General features: G+C 36.7%; 1 protein-coding gene across 3 annotated transcripts in view; it reads right to left on the bottom strand.

Moving 5' to 3' along the window:
* LOC100263200 (uncharacterized) overlaps positions 1 to 20711 on the bottom strand; it is a 40701-nt gene that overhangs the window by 8732 nt on the left and 11258 nt on the right. Inside the window, exons 8-17 of one of the 3 annotated variants that reach the window (XM_059737805.1) lie at positions 20323 to 20476; positions 19915 to 20101; positions 14280 to 14514; positions 11633 to 12139; positions 10944 to 11001; positions 10303 to 10390; positions 9557 to 9631; positions 2986 to 3069; positions 2637 to 2780; positions 860 to 941 (exon numbers count right to left, since the gene is read on the bottom strand). In XM_059737805.1, the coding sequence (XP_059593788.1) occupies positions 860 to 941; positions 2637 to 2780; positions 2986 to 3069; positions 9557 to 9631; positions 10303 to 10390; positions 10944 to 11001; positions 11633 to 12139; positions 14280 to 14514; positions 19915 to 20101; positions 20323 to 20476 (1614 nt within the window). The remainder of the gene's footprint in view (positions 1 to 859; positions 942 to 2636; positions 2781 to 2985; positions 3070 to 9556; positions 9632 to 10302; positions 10391 to 10943; positions 11002 to 11632; positions 12140 to 14279; positions 14515 to 19914; positions 20102 to 20322; positions 20477 to 20711) is intronic. The other 2 variants (XM_059737806.1, XM_059737807.1) reach the window with 2 other exon arrangements.

The raw sequence follows: 20711 nt of genomic DNA, 5'->3' as shown, positions 1-20711 counted from the left end.
GTGACTAAAAAACTAAAGTTATTAGTTAATTCAATTAGTGGTTGGGTATTATATTTATCATTAATTCAAGTTTTTTTATCACTGTCAAACATTGGTCTCCAACCCCACCCCTGGGGTCAAATTTCTGACTACCTCACTGCAAAGGACCATAACTCTTAATGTTGTACGAGAGAAGTAAATTGTTTACCGTCTCCTCATTGATATTATACAAACTACACTGTTGAACAACCAAATTTCCTAAAAGCTTAAACTTGTAGGATTTGGGTCCACAAAATATATCATGTTCTTTAACACCTACTCTCATGTGCAGGCCCATACCCGTAATTGGAGAGACACACATACCAGTGGGCAAACAATCACAATCAACCTCTTTTGGGTTTAGAGACTCAAACTTAAGCTTATAGGATTTGGGCCTCCAATGTCTATCATGCACTCTAACATACACCAATCAGGAAGAACTATACATCTCTTCATTGTTATCCATACAAAGAAGACCACCTCCACAGGAACAAATTTGGAACAAAATGTTAGGACAAGATATCAAATTTTCTTCACTTGTCCCCAGTCTCAGCAACCAAATGGATTATCAAGGGAAGATAAACACAAAAAGAATGTAGGAATCAAATTGCAGACAAGGATGATAATAAAATACAAGAAATTCCACATGAGAAAAATTGAGAATGTCAGTTGACTGATCTGTAACCAATTATAGAACACATTTACTACCTTATTGCTGAAAGAAGGTATAGCAAAGGGGAAAAGAGAAAAAAAAAGGCCAGAAACATATATCCAACAATATGCTGTTTTCTTGCTAACACAAATCCAGGATAATATTAGCAACAAAAGATGGAAAGCTTACTCGACCCTTTGTTAACCCAAGATGAAGGTGTTTTGAGGAACTCCCAGGGATTAAGATGCACATTTCCATGAATGATCTTAGTCTGGGACAACAAAAATCACATCAATTCCAGAACTCTCTGAAGAGAGAGAATAAATAACATTAATTTGCTTTACATCAACTATGTTACATTCTTTCTTGATCAAATCAGATAATTTTATGAGGGTCTAAATATCCGGAAATATTTCACAAAACTTTAGACCCTATGATTCATGTTGCTGCATCATAGTGCACAAGATGCTTTTAGAGAAATTCTTCCATTTCTTCAATGTACGGCGGCTACGGCCTTCTGATGACAGAAAAGAATCACATAACTTTTTTCCTGGCCTACTTTTGCATTTCATGAGGAATTTAACAGTACATAGAGTGCTCAAGGTTTATGTATTATTTATTTATTCTGCACAAAGAGCACAATCTCTAGTTCTTTGACTGTGCAATGCACAGGAAGTACCACTAACTCATTTAGAAAAAAAAAAATTCAAAATCATGGTTATACACATAGTTATTAACTTGTAAAACGTATTGTGTATCATTTTCCTATTTTTCTGTACTGTGTATTGTCTCATATCATAAGTTTTCTCATGTAGAGAAAAATGAATTGAAAAAATACATGTGTGCGTGTGTGTGCGTGCACACATATATATTGGAAGTATGAACTATAGAGTGATATATACCAATTTTATGAAAGATAGTATGATTTAAAGAGTTCAACGATGTCATATCATATGAAAACATTGAGTATTAGAATTTTGAAAAGTTCAAATTAATAAAACATGATTTATCAATAAATGAATATGTATTAATTTAGAAAAAGTATTATGTTTCTACCATATAGTACCGATACATGTATGGCTTATAAAACAATAGATGTGGTCAAAAGTTAATACATAGAAGCCTAAGATACTCTTGGAAAGAGGAAAAGGTTATTAATTATATAAGATAGAAAGAGTCCTAAAAGGAAGAGACATTGTGCCAAAACGTAATGCCCTAGAAAATAAAGAGATTTAAAGTATGTGATGGCTCTAAGAAAGAGTTGAATTGAGAAAAATAGAAGTTATAAGAAGTTATTTAATACTATATTATGAATTTTTGTATGCTATTTTTTCATGTACTTCATCAATTATTAATTTATATTTCCTTGAGCCCTTAAGGATTTCTAAAAAATTTATTATTTTATGCCTTTAACAAGGTTATTAATAGTGCATTGGTCCAAGTTGGGACCAAAAGATTTTATTATTTAACCAAGGTTATTAATTTATCAGACATTTCTTTATCAAAGTTTTATTGTAGAATATTCAATTTAATCCTTTGCCTTCCCCATATAGAATATTTAGTTTAATCCTTTTGATCCCACACTGTATGTATATATGAACAATCACAAACATGTTTATGTTGAATTGTCTAAACATTTCCAAAATTTTTTGTTTATTAAAACAACTATTTATACTATCATTCATTACATGGTAACTCTTAGGTACCATATCTTCCATTATCAACCAATGAGTATAAAACATGTCTAATAATTTGACTTTTCTCATTGTCAATGTGGGTTCTCCATTATCACAAAATAAATAAATAAGAAAAAAAAAAGGAAGGAGTGGTTAAGCGAGGGTATGACATTAAATTGGCACTTCAGTATTTAACCACAACAAGAAGATGGTAGGCTATGTATGCACATGACTAGAAGGTTGTAATAGATGCATCACTAAAAAATAATCATTAACCAAGAGATACTCACTTATATGCAAGTTCCTTTAATTCTTCATTCCAACCCTTAAGATGCTGATCTAAAAGAGCACGTGTCAAAGCATTTATCTGAAAAACATTTGGTGATCCTAAGATCAACTCTAAGAACACAACACCCACACTCCATGTATCATACCTATCAAATAAAACAAATAATGGAAAAATTTAGTCAATTAAACATAAATAGAAGTATTGAATGTAACAAATTAAGAAGCAAGTTCTGTTGCTTGGCATGCAGATGCATATGATACATTTTAGGGTCAGTAGATAAAAGGCATATGTTCTTGAATGAGAACCAAGAATACTAAATTTTCATATTAATTAAACTCAAAGCTACCTACTTCAGTGTTGTGCTTGTTAACCCCTTGTACCAACTGGCATTCAGAAAAGCCTCTGGAGGAGCGTATTCATAAGTTTGTTCAGCCCTGAAGAGAAACAAAAATATATAGAAAATGAGAACATCAAGTTAAGACACAAAATATTCTTTTTACACCCTCTCAGACTCCATTACAATGATTTTAAGAAAAGTGACCAAGTGTAAGGTAAGGAGGATCTGCTTATACTCTAGAAATTATACGGTGGCAGACAGAATGGCCAACCACAAAACAAGAACTCACAACTGATCTGAATTTGATGTGGTTTGTCAAGGACAAACAACATAAAGGAATGGCACGGTTATCAGCCTAATATTTCACCACAAATTGTGGGAAGCTGATAGTAGTTTGCCATATAGAAACGGCTGAATATAAGCTCTAGTTGAGTATTGATCGCAGCTTGAGTCTCCAAATTAGAAGAGTGAAGAAATAGGACAAGCAAGAAGCCAAATGGCATTAATTTGCTTCTCCATGAGCTTCCCTGTTTGAAACTATAAAAACACCACTAGGATCAGAAGACACTACACTCGACTCCTAAAACTTTTCCAAATAACATGCTTTACAGAAAGTATGTTTTCAAATGATTTGAAGCCAGAGCACTTCAGAACGATCAATCTGGAGCAATTAGTGTTAAATGTTGGAAATCTACCCAAAAAATATTCTTGCTAGAACAAATACTTATGAGGGAAGAGGCAGAGGATGGTTCTCAGAATTTTCTGAGATATAAGAAGAGAAACAAGCCTTTTTCATTGAAAGCAAGTAAGCAACCACCAAGTTCCAGACATGATCTGATGAAAAAGTTACTTGGTAAAACAAACTCAACTAAATTGTGAAGAATTTCTGAATTCCTTTATTGATTTTTTTAGGTACACCCCATACACATATATATACACAAATGACTGAATAAGAAGATATCAATCTGGCTTGATTCTCTCCTAAAATTAGGAAACTGAATCATCCTAAATGATCTCTCATTTTTTATTCCTAAAACAACTTTCCTAAATTAAGAACCCTAACTTTGAATGCCAAATTTCAACACTCCCCCTCAAGCTGGAGAATATATATCATATAATCCCAGCTTGCAAGTTAAGTCTTCGAAGTTAGGCTTAGGTAAAGCTTTGGTGAGGATGTCTGCGGTTTGTTGCTCGGTAGGAACATAGTTCAATTTAACCGTCTCACTAGTCACCTTCTCTGTGATGAAGTGTCTGTCAATCTCAACATGCTTGGTCCTGTCATGATGCACGGGGTTCTTTGCTATGCTTATAGCTGCCTGATTATCACACATCATCAGAATTGGAGATGAACTCGTTTGTCCCAGTTCACTAAGAACCCTTTTTATCCAAATCCCTTCACAGATTCCCTGTGCAAGAGCTCTGTACTCAGCTTCTGCACTACTTCTGGCTACAACTGATTGCTTCTTACTCCTCCAGGTAACAAGATTTCCCCAGACAAAAGAACAATATCCAGAAGTGGACCGCCTGTCAATGATGTTTCCTGCCCAATCCGCATCTGAGTATACTTCAATGTCACGGTTCTCTGTCTTTCTGAAGAATAGACCTTTCCCTGGTGTCATTTTTAAATATCTAAGAATCCTGTAGACTGCTTCCATGTGTTCCTCAGTGGGGCTGTGCATGAATTGACTTACAGCACTCACTGCAAAGCCAATATCTGGCCGAGTGTGTGAGAGATAAATCAAGCGCCCGACAAGCCGCTGATATCTCCCCCTGTCTACCGATGTACTTTCTTTCTCGATACCAAGTTTCTTCTGACTATCCATAGGAGTATCAATTGGTTTGCATCCAAGCATACCGGTCTCCTTAAGAAGATCGAGTATGTATTTTCTTTGAGAGACTACAATTCCCTTCCTTGATCTAGCCACTTCCATACCAAGGAAATATTTCAAATTTCCAAGGTCTTTAACTTCAAACTCTTCTGACAAATACTTCTTCAACTTCTGTAATTCCTCCATATCATTCCCAGATAGAATAATATCATCGACATAGACTATCAATATGGTCATTTTCCCGGCATGAGACTTCTTGACAAATAGAGTATGATCAGCCTGACCTTGTTTGTAACCCAGCTTCAGGACTGCTTTTGTGAATCTATCAAACCAAGCTCGGGGAGATTGTTTAAGGCCGTACAAGGATTTTTGGAGTTTGCAAACCTGATTCTTTGTCATACTTTCTTCGAAACCAGGTGGTATTTCCATGTAGACTTCCTCTTCTAGGTCACCATTTAGAAACGCATTTTTTATGTCCAGTTGTTGCAAGCACCAATCTTGATTGACAGCCAATGAGAGAAGAATCCTGATAGTGTTCGGTTTTGCAACAGGAGCAAAAGTTTCCTGATAGTCTATCCCATAGGATTGTGTAAACCCTCTAGCTACCAAACGAGCCTTGAATCTCTCGACTGATCCATCTGCTTTGTATTTTATGGTGAAAATCCACTTGCACCCCACGGGCCTCTTCCCAACCGGCAAATCTGTGATAGTCCACGTCCCATTCTTCTCAAGTGCATCAATCTCATCTTGTACTGCCTTCTTCCATTCTGAAATTTTGAGTGCCTCTTGTATTGTGTTGGGAACCTGAGTATCATCAAGAGAAGTAGCAAATGCTCTGTAAGATGGTGATAGCCCTTCATACGTAACATAATTCCCAATTGGATGATCTGTACATCTCCTAACACCCTTCCTCAATGCAATCGACAGAGTAGAATCATCAATGCTGGGAATTAACACCTCTCCAGCCCTATCCTCACCTATGTTCTCTTCAGGAAGACTTGAATTGGAGTCAATATATTGGCCACATGTTGACTGTGATCCGTGCTCTAATTCCTGTCTTTTCCTCCTCCTGATATAAACTTGTAAGTTCTCATTAGCAAGTTGTGGGGCTATAGGTTGAATAGGCATGGGAGACTGGATGGTCACGGGAGAAGGAACATTTGTGTGCTGGGCTGGCTGGACTGATGACGGCATGGGTGTGGACAACTCAGTGGGCGCAAATTGGGAAGGATTTGGTGACTCTGAGTGAAAAGAAGGTACACCCTCAAGAAGAGACTCCCAAACTTGATGTTCATTCATGCTCTCCCCCTGAACATGAGATTTGGGATAGAAGAAGACATGTTCAAAGAAAGAGACGTCCATGGTGGTGTAAAATCTTTTGTTGGTTGGAGAATAGCATTTGTACCCTTTTTGGGTTGGAGAATACCCTAGGAAAATGCACTTATTGGCTCGAGGAGCAAATTTGCTACGATTTTGAGGATACACATGAACGAATGCCGTGCAACCAAATACTTTGAGTGGTAAATCAGAAGAGGCTGCATGGGTGTGAGGAAATTGTTTTAAGAAAAGTTGACGTGGGGATTGAAAGGTAAGCACCCTGGATGGCATACGGTTAATCAAATAGGTAGCTGTGAGAATAGCTTCCCCCCAAAAATAGTTTGGAACATTAGAGGAAAACATAAGGCACCGGGCAACTTCCAAGAGATGTCTATTCTTGCGTTCAGCCACCCCATTTTGTTGTGGGGTGTCAACGCAAGAACTTATGTGGATAATGCCGTGATTTTGAAGATAAGTACTGAGACTACTAGTAAAGTATTCCTTTGCATTATCTGACTTGAGGACTTGAATTTTGGAATTGAATTGATTTTGAACCATAAGATTGAAAGTTTGAAAAATGTGTCCGACCTCTGACTTTTCTTTCATAAGGAAAACCCATGTTACCCGTGTATGATCATCAACGAATGTCACAAACCATCGAGTGCCAGAAATATTTTTTATCCGAGAGGGACCCCACACATCACTATGTACTAGAGAGAAAACAGAAGGTTTGTATGGGATTTGAGGATATACTGTTCGAGTATGCTTTACAAACTGACAAATTTCACAGTGATAAGATGCTGGATTTTTATTGATAAATAATTTGGGAAACAATTTTGCAAGGTAAACAAAGCTAGGATGACCAAGGCGATAGTGTAACATTATAATCTCACTATCTTTATTGACCTTAGAATTTGACACAGAATTGAAAGACTCTAACATACTCTGAGACTGTACGCAACTTGCTTGAGAGACTTGGTTTGAGAATTGGCCACATGAGAGGAGGTAGAGCCCGGAACACAGTTCAGCACTGCCAATCATCTTCCCCGATTTCAAGTCCTGAAAAACACACGAGTTTGGATAGAATTTAGTAACACATTGGAGATCACGGGCCAATTTGCTAATGGACAAAAGATTACAATCCAAGTTTGGAACATGGAAGACAGAGTCAAGATATAAGTCTTTAGTAAGTTTTATAGAACCTGTCCTGGCAATTTTTGACTTTGAACCATCAGCAATATGGACGGATGAATGACCATTACTTGGCTTGTAATTTTGAAGAATGGCAGCATCTCCTGTCATGTGATCAGAAGCACCTATGTCCACTATCCACGGCTTCATTCCTCCTCGATTAGCAGTGAGGGCTATCCCGGTAGTACTGCCACTGCCAACTTGGCTTAATAGTTTCTGTAGCATCTCCATCTGCTCTTTGTTGAATGGACTCGGCTCGGGAACAGATGTGCTCTCAGAGTTGGCAGCCACGTGTGCTCTGCTATCTCTGTCAGACCGTGGCTTTGGTTTCCAATCAGCCGGTTTGCCATGAAGCTTCCAGCAAGCCTCCTTATAATGGCCTGGTTTCTTACAATAATCACACCAAGGCCTATCCTGTTTCTGACGATCTCCACCACTACTATTAAATGACCGAGCAGCAAGGGCAGAGGCATCCAATGTTGGGGCAGGTTGCTCTTTGGATCTCATCATCACTTTCTTTCTACTTTCTTCATGCCTAACCTCTGAAAAAGCCTCCCTGAGACTTGGAAGGGGTTTAATGTCCATGATTCGGCCTCTAACATCATCCAATTCCCTGTTTAGTCCTAGGAAAAACTTGAACAGTCTCTTTTGTTCCACAATTTTCCTGTATGTTGCTGCATCATCCGAACATTTCCATGAGTGTGTCTCGAATAAGTCAAGTTGCTGCCAATACCTTGTGAGTGTGTTGTAATACTGAGTAACTGACTGCTCTCCTTGGCGGAAGTCATGTAAGGTTGATTCAACCTGAAAAAGTTCTGAAGTATTTTCAGAACTTGAGTAAGTTTCTTTGGCTGCATCCCAGATGTCCTTTGCAGTCCTAAACAGCAAAAAATTTTCACCTATGTCATTGTTCATGGAATTGATAAGTCATGACATGATCATGCTGTTTTCAATCTTCCACTTCCTGAAACCCGGTTCTGTAGTTTCTGGCATAGCTGCTTCTCCAGTGAGGTACTCATCCTTTCCTTTACCGCAAATGAACAGCAACACAGATTGTGACCACTGTAAATAGTTATGGCCATTTAATTTGTGTCCTGTGATGAGAATAGGAGAGGAATCACTGCCACCAAGGTTTGGAATTTCAGATCTGCCCCCTGATTCTGGTGACGTGACGCTGGATACTTGTGATGATGCCATTCCGTATTTTGTCATGGACCGGAAAGGTAGAAGAACACTTCCCAAGGCACGTGCAGGGATTGGAGTTGAGAAAAAATAGCCGGAGGACGTCGGAAAAACTGATCGGAGGGCCCGCGGAGGCAAAAGAACCCCAAAAGAGGCACGTGCAGGGCTCGGATGGCAGAAACAGGTAAGAAGGGTGGCTGGTCGGCGTCAGGCGAGCCTGGAGGAGGAAGCGCGTCGCCGGAAAGTGGCTCACGCGCCCTCACGCGCGGGCGCGTGAGATGCAGTCGCCGGCCGGAAAAACGCGCATGGACGGCGCGTGGATGGTTTTCTGGCTCCGGTGCTTTGGGAAAAATTGGAGATCTCCTCCAGGCGGTCCTTGCGGTGTAGAAAAAAACCGTCGCCGGAAAGTTCGCCGGAAAAGTTGCCGACGGTGAATGTTTTCTGACGACGATTCGACCGACCGGAAAGCGTTTTCTCCCTTGGCTCTGAGAACAGGGACTGATGACCGGAATGAGAGATGGCCAGAGAGAGATGGTCGGATTGAGAGATGGCCAGAGAGATTTGGCCGGAATGAATGATGGCCTGAATAAGAGGTGGCCAGAAGGGATTAGGGTTTCAGAAACCTGGCTTTGATACCATGAAGAATTTCTGAATTCCTTTATTGATTTTTTTAGGTACACCCCATACACATATATATACACAAATGATTGAATAAGAAGATATCAATCTGGCTTGATTCTCTCCTAAAATTAGGAAACTGAATCATCCTAAATGATCTCTCATTTTTTATTCCTAAAACAACTTTCCTAAATTAAGAACCCTAACTTTGAATGCCAAATTTCAACAAATTGATATAAAATCATGCTTTTTCTGCATTGCTCAAGATGGTTCAAACTTGGTGTAGTCAGCCATCGTGAAATGACTCTACTCTCTTAAGTGAACAGAGCCTTTGAGGTGTCAAACCACACAAGCAAGGCTTGTACATCATGAACATTCACTGAGATATAAAAGAAATAGATATCTTCTTGATGAGGGGGAAGCTTGCAAAGAGAAATGACATAATACCTGGAAGGTCCAACTGAAGCATACAAATGTTTCAATGTGAACTCATCAATTGCACTGCCAAAATCTATGATGCGCCTAAACAATTGGTAAAAAGAAGAATTGATAAGCATTTCATAGCATGAATTAGCTAAAATGTATGCTGTTCCCAACAAAAAGGCACTTGTGTTACACTTCAGACAAGCATTATGCAAAATCAATTCCTAAAGCATTTTGCTGCCTTACTGCAAATGTCACTAACTCAAGCTATGCTAGAAAACTAATTGATGTTTGATTGATAAAAGGAAAAGAAGTCCACATCAGGTACAAAATAAACCAAAAGCAAATAATGAACGAATAAACCAATTTTCTGGGGCTTAGAATCGGGCTCCAAATAAAGATTACAAAGAATTTCAGGATGTACAAGGGAAATGAAACCAACCAATGAGTTCATGTTCAGTTGATCCTACTGTATTAGATTGAATAAAAAGCCTTGTGTTTGAACTATGTAATAATGTTCTTCTATCCAAAAAGGGGGAAAGGGTGGGAAAGCCTTGTCTTTTAAGGTTCCAATGTTCATTAGTTGATAATGCATAAATAACGAGCTAATATAGACCAACATGTTCTTTACAGATTCAAACGTGAGCACACCTAAAGCCTACATTCTTGGAGTATTCAATTCAGTAATCAACGGCCAGAAGCTTATGACATTCAAAAACGAACTTTCACAAAGAAGAAAATACTATAGCATAAGATGTATTGCAAAGTACATTTTGGTGGTATATTTCTTATCTTCACTTGGAGTTCCTTTCATGCATCTCCCAGTGTCCCGATCTTCAAAGCATATCACCATGTTCTCTTCCAAAATAAAATACAAAAGTATTTGAATTAGCCTATTGCTTAAAAGACTAACAATTCCAATAGTTAATCGAAAAGCATGATCAGAAAATGAATAAATAAAGTTTAGGATCATGAGATGTTGTTCTAAAAATTGAGGCGGGAGGGGGAGTGAATTCCTATTTACAGAAAAAATATTTCATTATTAAATAAAATATCATAAAGGAGGTCCCAAAAGAGACATGAAACAAAAACTCTGATTGAAAGTGACTCCAAAAAATTCCAAGCATACATAGTAAAGGAAAAAACTAATCTTTACGAGTTTCTGCTATTGAAGCATGTACAATCCAAGATACTTAGATTTGTGCATGAATTGTATCAGAATTTTAGAATTTGCTAATATTTAGGAACATTTATAAAAATTTATTAACATGGGACAATCCATTATTTTGGCTGGTCTGAACTGCAGCTTGATGGACCATGATTATCTGGCTGAACATACATAAAAATACTAATATTTTAAATCATTGTAAAAGATGATTAGCATGAGAATAGAAAGGACAAATATGCTCACCAGGTTTAATATCCCTGTGGGTAATGTTGCGATCATGACATGACTTGAGCGCCATCAACTGAGAAAAGGAAAAGGGGAGCATCTCAGCTAGCTACATTGGTGCAGAGGCCAGGGAAAGGAAGAAGGGAAGAAGAAAAATGAACTTTCTTTGATATATATGAACCTCAAAATAAACTTTAAAAAAAAATAAAAAATTGATATACATATATCCAAATATCAGAGAGAGAGAGAGAGAGGCATGCAACATGTTAATTTTAAAACTCCAATTATGAGCAAGTTTCATTAATCCAAGCTCAGAAGATAGCCAAGAGAGTTACTGTTTCTTCTTAAGCATTAATGTAGCTAGCATTATTAAAATCATTTGACAAGAATATCTCAATTTTGGGATAAAAACTAGCTTCTCTAAACAATATCATCTTATCAATAAGTTTAACCACACTCTATTCATGTAGTAGAAGGATGAGGCATGACACATCTTCCATGTACAAAAGTTCACAAGCTTCATAGACTTGCCATCCATCATCTATGATTCTACACAAAAAACTTACATGCATGGAAGATTGTGGCATCCATCCAACTAAGCAAGGTAACAAGTTATACAGGATTGCAGCATAAAACTAAAGTATGTCCAGCTACAAAAAACTCCTGACAGTATGATACTCATCATGAAACTTATATTGCAGCCATACCAACTGCCGTATAAGATTGCGCATTTCCTCTTGTCCTGCTTCTGTTGTCTTCAACCAACGCCACCATTTTGATGGATGCAATACCTGAATGTGGTTCACCTTTTCATCCCTTCCTTCATCAACATTATTTTCTACTTCTTCTACGGTATACATAAGCTTTGACAAGGACACACCTTCATGACGAAATACAAGCCATATTTCATTTGATTGAGATTCAAAAGACTCTATGTATCTTGCAATATGGTCTAGACCTTCTTCATAGACAACCCTCCTTGTTCTAAATTTGTTCAGGAATATATCTTCAAGATTTGAGGTGGATCCTATCTCATGGATGACTGATTTGTTCATCTCTATTAGGTCATACAAATTCGAATTCGATTCACTAAAGAAAGGGCTTGATACTTCAGCTGATAAGGAACCTCCAAGGCATGTTGAGGCATTTAAGAAAATTTCACCAAAATACTTCTCCCGGAGACCACTTAAGTAAACAGCAGTCCCTCTCTCTACCTGTTTGAAGTAACCAAATTATTCATGCTATGAACCTTCACAGACTCAAATTAAATGATTATTATTTAAAACATAGCACATCTACAAGTCTAACACCAAATATCAAAATATCTTTAAAACCAAATGACAGCACAGCCAACTCAAGCATCTCAATATGATGAAACTAAAAATACAAAAACAAGTTAGCTAACAAACATGATAGGATCATAAGTTTAAGAAGCTGATAAGAAACTGAAATTTTCTTAGATACTCTGAAACAGGGTCAATAAGAAGCACACTAATTGGCCCAAAATCCTAGCAGATCTATCATAATCTAGCAGCATTCACTTTTAACTACAAGCTAAGAAAAGAAGGATGAGATTGATTACATTATATTGAATGGGGTAAATCAATCCATATAAATTTTTATAGGCAATAAATCAATGCATACAGTATATTTCGGTTTGTTTATTGCATTTCATATGGTACATTTCAGTTTGTTGGTTACAATTTATATAGTACATTTCAGTTCATTGCTTGCCAGGCCTTTTTGTTACAGCAAACCTTCAATCTCAGTCCCTAATCACTCCATAAATGTTATTATCTCAGCCCTTCATGCTACTTAAAAGTAGGATTACAATCACAAGACTAATTAAAAGGAACATATGAAACAGTCAATAAAACTAACAAACAAATGAAACTCAAAGCAGCATAAAATCAAACCATAAGCTGAAAGTCGTATCCAGCCAAGCTAACTAGTGGTGTGAACTATCTTACATACCCTTTAGATGTTCTGACATCATGCAATCTGAGGATGACAAAAACATTAAAGCCATCCCTATCCTTCAGAAAACATTCAATATCAACAAGCTCCACCTTTTTAACTGTCCATCCTACTCAAGACATTGACTTCAAAAATGAAGATCCCCTCATTTAATCCTTCTTGAAGCCTTAAACTAACCTCTAGATCCCATTTTTTACAACCACAAAGTTCATTTTATTACATCAAGAGTAACCCTAATAGAAAGAATCTTAACTCAGTATGTGGCAACTTATTATTTTATATCAGCAAGAGCTTATTTGTAAAATAATCATGTACATGCCAATATGACACTGATCATGACAATATGAATTCTAATTATGTTCCAGGATTGCAACAATATTGCTTTGGCCCTCTAAACAAAATCATGAGTGTCTAGATATTTTGATTTGATGCCTCAAAAGGAGAAGCATTAAAATTTTGAAAGACAAGTTACATCCATATATAGAATCCTTTTTTCTGACAGGCAAAGAAGATATATTCACAGATTGCCAAAAGGCACCAACCGCAAGGACACACAGGATATACACATTACACCTAGAAAAAAGGAAAGCAATAAAAACAATAAAATAAAATAAAAGGAAGAAGCATGGAAGAGGGAAATAAATACATCAATTAGCCTCTACATGATAGTAAAATCGTAATTAAAATTTTAAGTACAAGTACATATACTTACATAGCTACCTCATAATTTAGTTATATGAATCTGTAATTTTATAGGTGCTTGTGTGAGAAACAAAATTTATTAGAAAAGACAGGAAAGGAAATGTCCCCATAAAACAAACAGAAAGAAGCACAAGAAAATAAAAGGAAAAAACAATAAAGGTTCAAACCATATGAAAAGAGAGTGCAAAAGTTCAGCAAATTTTTAAGTGCAGAAAAAAGCCAGGTTCCAAGAATTGTTGTAACTGTCAAAGACCCAATTTTTTAATGTTGTACTGCAACACATTAGTCTTGATAGGCGATTTTTTTCCCTCTATTTCTTTTTTTTTTTTCCTTATTGTTATATGGAATCTAACCTGGAACATATATAATGGCGGCACTTTCAGTGACTTCTACACATTCAAAAATGTTAAAATTAACCAGTTCAATATTTCTATTGATGGATCTAACAGGCATTTCAGTATTTTAACAAAGTCAAATAACTTCTTATCAATTCAACCAAGATGGAAGCATGTTGGAATTTGGGTCAAAATTTGGAAACAGAGTTAAAGCGATTAACACACATGCACATTCCCACACACGCATGCATCCATACACATACTGCACCTACAAATAAAAAAGAGCTAAAAGGACATCTAATTATATGAAGATTCAGCATCAATGAATCAAACAAATTACCATTATACGCTTCAAAATGAACAAATTGTCATCAGAAGGACCAGCATGACAATTGTGAGTAGATGAGTTAGTTTGGGAATTTCCGTTATATGAATCAAGATGCATTGTATTGAATGAGAAAACTTTCTTTTTCTCACTCTCATTTGAAGCATCAGCACCTTGAGAACAGTTCCAAGGAAAAGCAAGCCATACTTCACCATAGGAACCACGACCAAACCTTTTCTTTAGTACATACCTAACAAACAAAAAGGATCAAATGTTTTGAAGGTTTAGTCGAAGAGAAAACAGCAAGGATTATAATAATCATAGTCTAGGATCACAAGTTCATGATGGTTGAAATATAAAATGACCACTAGCAAAATAATGAGGCATCTAATGATGAAAAACTTAGACTCCTATTAAAAGAACCACCAGTTATGCTGAATTGGCATGAAATCATCTCCCTCAGTAGGCCATCTTACATAAAGAAATCACAAATGGAAAGATTGCTTTGTACTCTCAATTTGCAGCATGCGGTTTGGACTGAAGCAATCTTACGGCTGCTTCCATGACCACAAGCAACAGGCAGCATAACATGCCTCTACTGAGCTGCAATATATTGTAAGGTCCAAAATGTGACCTCAATCAGAGCAAGGGCCAAAGTGCCAGCACACCTTCCTGAACCCACAACCCATGCAACAATCGTTGTCCAGGGTCCATTTTAACATCTATTAACAAAATAGTAATGAGAAGTTGACATCATAATGTATTTTGGAAGAACTGCAGTGCATTGAAACCTTATGACAGGATCCATATAAACATTATGTTGGACTGAAAAAATATTGTTCTTTTCGTACTTTGGGATTTTCAAAAAGTTTTTGTTGTATAAGCAAACATTATCAAATAGCATGTAGTTGTCTGAATAATAACATAACAAAAAATGGCATGATGTTTAGTGTTTTCATGTTTTCCTCTTGTTATTAGATTAAGAAGCAGTAGCAAGCTAGTCTATGCTTTAGATCCCATGAATTTCCTTTCCTAGTGAACCAAGCCATGGTAAACTTTTTTTATTTCATTGGTCCAAGTCATGGTAAACCAGTGCCTAAAGGATATAGAACATTTACTTCTAAACAGAAATCTGCCTCCGTATATACTTGTTTATGAGAAACAAGAACCTAAATTCATTTCTTGGAATGTTAAGGAGTTTAGAAAAAAAACGGGGGTGGTCTTTGGATAGAGACAAAGAATGGGAAGTTCACTATGAAGTTGCTTTATACTGCTTTGGAGTCGGGGACATCGATCTCTTTTCCTTGGAGCAACATATGAAAGGCGTGAGTGCAACCTAGAATCAATCTCTTCGCTTGGGAGGTGACTTGGGGAAAATTCTTAACTTTGGATCAAGTCCAGAAAAGGGGATGGTCTTTGGTGAATAGATGCTTTCTATGTCATGTTGAGGAAGAATCCATAGACCATCTCCTTGTCCACTATGTAAAGATAAGAGTCTTGTGGGAGTTGTTTTTTGCCCTTTTTAGGGTGTCTTGGGTGCTACCATCGTTGGTTAAAGAAACTCTATTAGGGTGGCATGGTTCATTTGTGGACAAGAAGCACAGGAAGGTGCAGAGAGAAGGTCCATTATGCTTATTTTGAATAGTTTGGAAGGCAAGAAATAGAATCACCTTTAAGGGGGAAGAGTTTTCAATCCAAAGTCTAAAAAGTTCCTTTGTTTGTTTCCTTTGGTCGGAAGCAAAGCAGTGTATAGATGATGTTCCTTTAACTCTTTTTAGTTTTCTAGATTGGTTGAGCCCTTGGTGAGGGTGGGTTAGCTTAATTCATTCTTATTTTGTAACTTTGGCTTATCGTGGTGTTTGTCGGTGGTAGCTATATATGTTTTGTATACCATGGGTTGCTCTTTTGGTGGCTGCTATTAATATATCTTTCTTTTTATCTATCAAAAGAAAAAAAGAAAAAAAAATCCTAATAGATAACCATATAAGTCGAGTTTCTTTTTCATGATCTCATGAGTTTTTAGAGTTTCTAAAGCCCATAAATAATGTTGACAGATGTAAAACAAAATAATAATGAACCACAATACTTTTTGCATCATTTGCATCTTTAATCATGAGAATCCATTATTTTCTTTTCTAGGTAAAACTCTTAAAAAGCCTTGGCAAGATCGCTTCTTTTTCATGATCTCATGAGTTTTTAGAGTTTCTAAAGCCCATAAATACTGCTGATAGATGTAAAATAAAATAATAATGAATCACAATACCTTTTGCATCTTTAATCATGAGAATCCCTTATTTTATTTTCTAGGTAAGACTCCTAAAAAGCCTTAGCAAGATCTAATGGATGATCTAGATGAGCAATATGGATCACATTGATCAGATAGTAAGTTGCTTGCCTTGATATTAGTTGCTCTCCTTTGATGTTATGATTGTTATATATTATTCAATCTTGAAATGTCCCCATTTCTGATTTTTAATTAATTTGTTACTCTGGATAACTTATATGAAGATTTTGCATGATATGAATTCATTTTCTAGATTTACTCGAGTTATTTACAATTACCATAATTTTTTTAGAATTGATTGGTGAAAAATAACAGTTTACATATGATTTTTGTCAATTCTAATCCTTTTTATTTTATCAGATTTTGTGCAAGTTTTTTTAGTGAATTTTCATGAAAAAAGATGTTTCGATTGTTCGAAGGAGTGCTCGAGCAGTTTAAAAGTTGGAAGGATGCAACTCAGGATGGTGGGGAGCACTTAAGCGCCCCTTAAATCATACACAGCACTAGAAGCGCTCATCCAACACAAAGAGGACTCAAGCACACCTTGCGGCACTTCAAGAATTGCTTCTAGCACCAGTGCAGAACCTATTATTTATTCACCATTTCATGCCCTTTTTTTTCACTTTCATCATTCTCTGAGGGTTCAAGCAGTCCTTCCTATGCCCTCCCTTCACTTTTGTATGGTTTTTTAGCCTGTTTATTTTCAAATCTGACTCTGTAGTATCATTCGTACAGATTTTCTAGACCCACTTACTGTTTAGTTTTCTCAAGTTGGTACCTGCATCTCTTCGTATTCCATTTTCCTCATTTTTATCTAGAGATGTCATCTGGGCATACTCGTCAGAGTTCCTCACCTTCTTCACCTTCTCAAGAGCACAGATTTGGACCATCTTCTCCAATTCAAGGTCCTTTTATTTACATTGTCCCACACTAGAACTTCCACATAATAACTCTGCCAAAGGTGATCCTATTACAGGAATAGTTTCAGGTACACCTGTTACAATTTTGACTGCCCAATAACCAACTTGGTCTGGAGGTCAAGAACAACTAGTTACACCAAAAGATGCAGTCAATATAGCCAGAACCACATCATAACCCGAGTCAATTTGTGAGGCTGAGCTTATGTTCAATCTTTTGGGATATTAATCCTGGAGTGTAGGGAGATTACTAGTCCCATTTTGCTCAGCACAAAGTTTATCCCTGGCATGAGCTCTCTCTAACAGCTTTCAGGGATACTAACATCCTTCAGATCTTTAGGAAGCGTCAATGGGAGCCCCTTACCTGTCTGATTGGAGTTGCCTATCCCTATTATGCTCAGATGTTCTACACAAACATCCATTTGGTTGTTCCTAGTGTATCTTTTCCTGCCTCCATGTATTGGATGACTATATTGATGACACCTAGGTCAATTAGGAGAGCCTGGAGTCTTCATCTTTTATCTGAGCATCCACTTGCTTTTCCTGTCAAGGTCCCTTTTATAGACCACATCTGGGCTCTAAGAGATTCCTATTAGTTTGTTCAGTGCTCCACAATATCCACTTGTATACAACTCTTCGGTTGATTTTACTAAGCCCGAATGGATTCTTACTAAGTTCACTAGTTATACTTTCTACCTGACATGCCATAAGACCCAGATCCAGAGAGCTACGATGTGTTTTGTTCATTATGTTCTCTCTAACCATCCTATTGACATTGCGCAACTGATTTTGGACATCATGAGTTCTTACACAGACTCATCTTATTTTAGAAGTCTTCTTTTCCCATTGTCATCCCTCGTCTACTACTTGATGTTGATTTCGATTTCCAGCATGAATTGTCAATGCTAGATTAGATAGCTCCTCTTGACAAGATCTTCTGTTCTAAGCACATAAGCCAGGACACCTCATGGGACATCTTGGTACAGCTAAGGAGGCAGGGAGGGAGTGCGCATAGCGATCTAAGTTTAGAGGCAAGGGTAGCCAAGGACATGCTAACTGTTCTCAATCCAGCTATTTGAGCGATTACTTTCCTCTGTTGAGTAGCTTTGAGTTCACGTAGATACCCATATTGATGATCTTCAAGCACGCCTTAACACTCGTATTAATATGTCATATGATCAATCACAGCACATGAATGGTCGTCTTGCCATTGTTGACTCCTAGGTATTTGCATAGCCTGGTCTGGGATTCCAGACATTTCTCTCCACCAAATAGTTCAAGTTAGAGGATTTTAGGATTTTTTGCTTAATATTTTGATGAATTTGCAATCTCTTAGAGCGTCTATATTTATCTTATGATCTATTTTGAACACATTTAATATTTTATGGATCATGAGTATTTTCAACATCTTCTTAACTATGATTATGATACTTCATTTTCTACATCTCTTACTCTTCATGAACTTAATTATTCATCTTTGTCATTTTTTGTGACAAAAAAGGAGAGATGGCACTTCATTTATTTTGAGTAGTAATGATGGTTTCTAGTTCACTTTTGATTCTCCTTGAGATGTCTATAGTTGATTGTTGATGATCTTTAGACTATGATATTTATTGTTTATTGTATGGTTTATACACATTTTCTCACACACTACTTTTTCATGAGTACTATCGTTTGACTGTGTGCAAATTAGAGAGGTTTCCAGGATCTTTCAGGACTTATATCATATTGATTGAAGATCATTGGTCAGTGTTTGGTTAAGACATAAGAGCTTGAATGGGATGTAAACTCATTTTGAAAGTATTGAAGGTTTTATGTAATCATTGTTTTGTCACAAAATTGCCAAAGGAGAAGATTGTTAGTGAGCTAGACTAGCTAGTGTAGGTTGGCAATTTTGTTCCAAACATTCTTGGATTCAACTCTATGTACTTACAAGATTTTACATTGGCCTTGAAAACACAAGATCATCACCAACTCATAGACATGGCTAGTTAGTGAATTTACTGTGAGTCCCCCTCCCTCCTTTTAGGTAGTTTCATGAATCAAGATACAAACTTTCAACCCCAATTCTTCATTTTCCTTATATCATAAAAAAAAGTATAGCCTTATTACACTATCATTTGATTATAAGAACAACCTTTGAGTAAAAGAAAAGAGATGAACTGAATGAAGAACGATATAGGGTTTCTTTAATTAAATAAAACTGGTTTTACAAAACAACTCAATTGAAAAGCTTTGGAAAGTAGATGAGAGCGTTCTTGTTTTGCCTAAAATTGGGGATAAAGCCAACTCACTCCATAGAATGGGTAAGTTAGTTTTCCCCAAATGTCTATGAGTGGAAGGAACCCTTTTAAGATTATTTCCTTACAAAGTAATAGCAGCCTTTTATTGTTAACTACCTTAAAAAATCTAAAGGTCATTAATTGTATACAAAAGTAAGAAAATGTACCTCGAGTCAGGCATTGCATACTCAAAAGATCCATAATTTGAATCAGAATTGTGGAAAGGAATTGATTCGAGCAGACCAAGGAAACTAGCAAAGCCTTCAGGATTTATACATTGATCTTTAAAGCCATCAGTAGTCATGCCAAAGTGCAAACATAAATTCTGGCCATTATACAAATTTAGAGGTCCACCTAAAATCAGAAAACTATACAATGGTGAAAGAGACGATACAGCAATAAACAGGAAAAAAGAAAAATTATGAATGTTGCTGTTATCCAAAATTTGAAATAAAAAGAGAGAAATTCAGAAGGGGAAAAAAATAGATTCAAGTGATAAAAACAAGTTTGAACTGCAAGAGAACAGGCAATCACACCAACTTTAATAACAGAAATACAGGAGCAACTTCACTTACCACAGTGGTGACCAAGGGCCTCAGGGAGAGCCTGTGGTAGGTTAAACATATCACCCTCCTCATCATCCTTTTGAGCCCGCAGAATGTAATCCCTGTTCTCATTTAGGTTCTCAGATAAATAAAAACACCAAAAGCTGCCATGTTTTCCTTCAACCTGGGACATAAATAACAGCCAACATCATTAATACAATTGTCAACTGATGATACCAACCTCTAAAAACGAAGAAAAAATTATTCCTATTTATCAAAAGTAATTTTTTTCTTAAATACAGCAATTAGTATACCAATTTTGTTAATGGGAAGAAATGCAAAAATTCTTGAATACTATGAGTTTCTATGAACGTGATAACCACAATTTCCAACCAAAATCTTTTCCAAGAAATTCAATA

The sequence above is a fragment of the Vitis vinifera genome, chromosome 7 (assembly GCF_030704535.1).
Source record: "Vitis vinifera cultivar Pinot Noir 40024 chromosome 7, ASM3070453v1".
NCBI lineage: Eukaryota > Viridiplantae > Streptophyta > Magnoliopsida > Vitales > Vitaceae > Vitis > Vitis vinifera.
The sequence above is the reverse complement of the archived record's forward strand: the minus strand, read 5'-3'. Positions and strand labels throughout refer to the sequence as shown.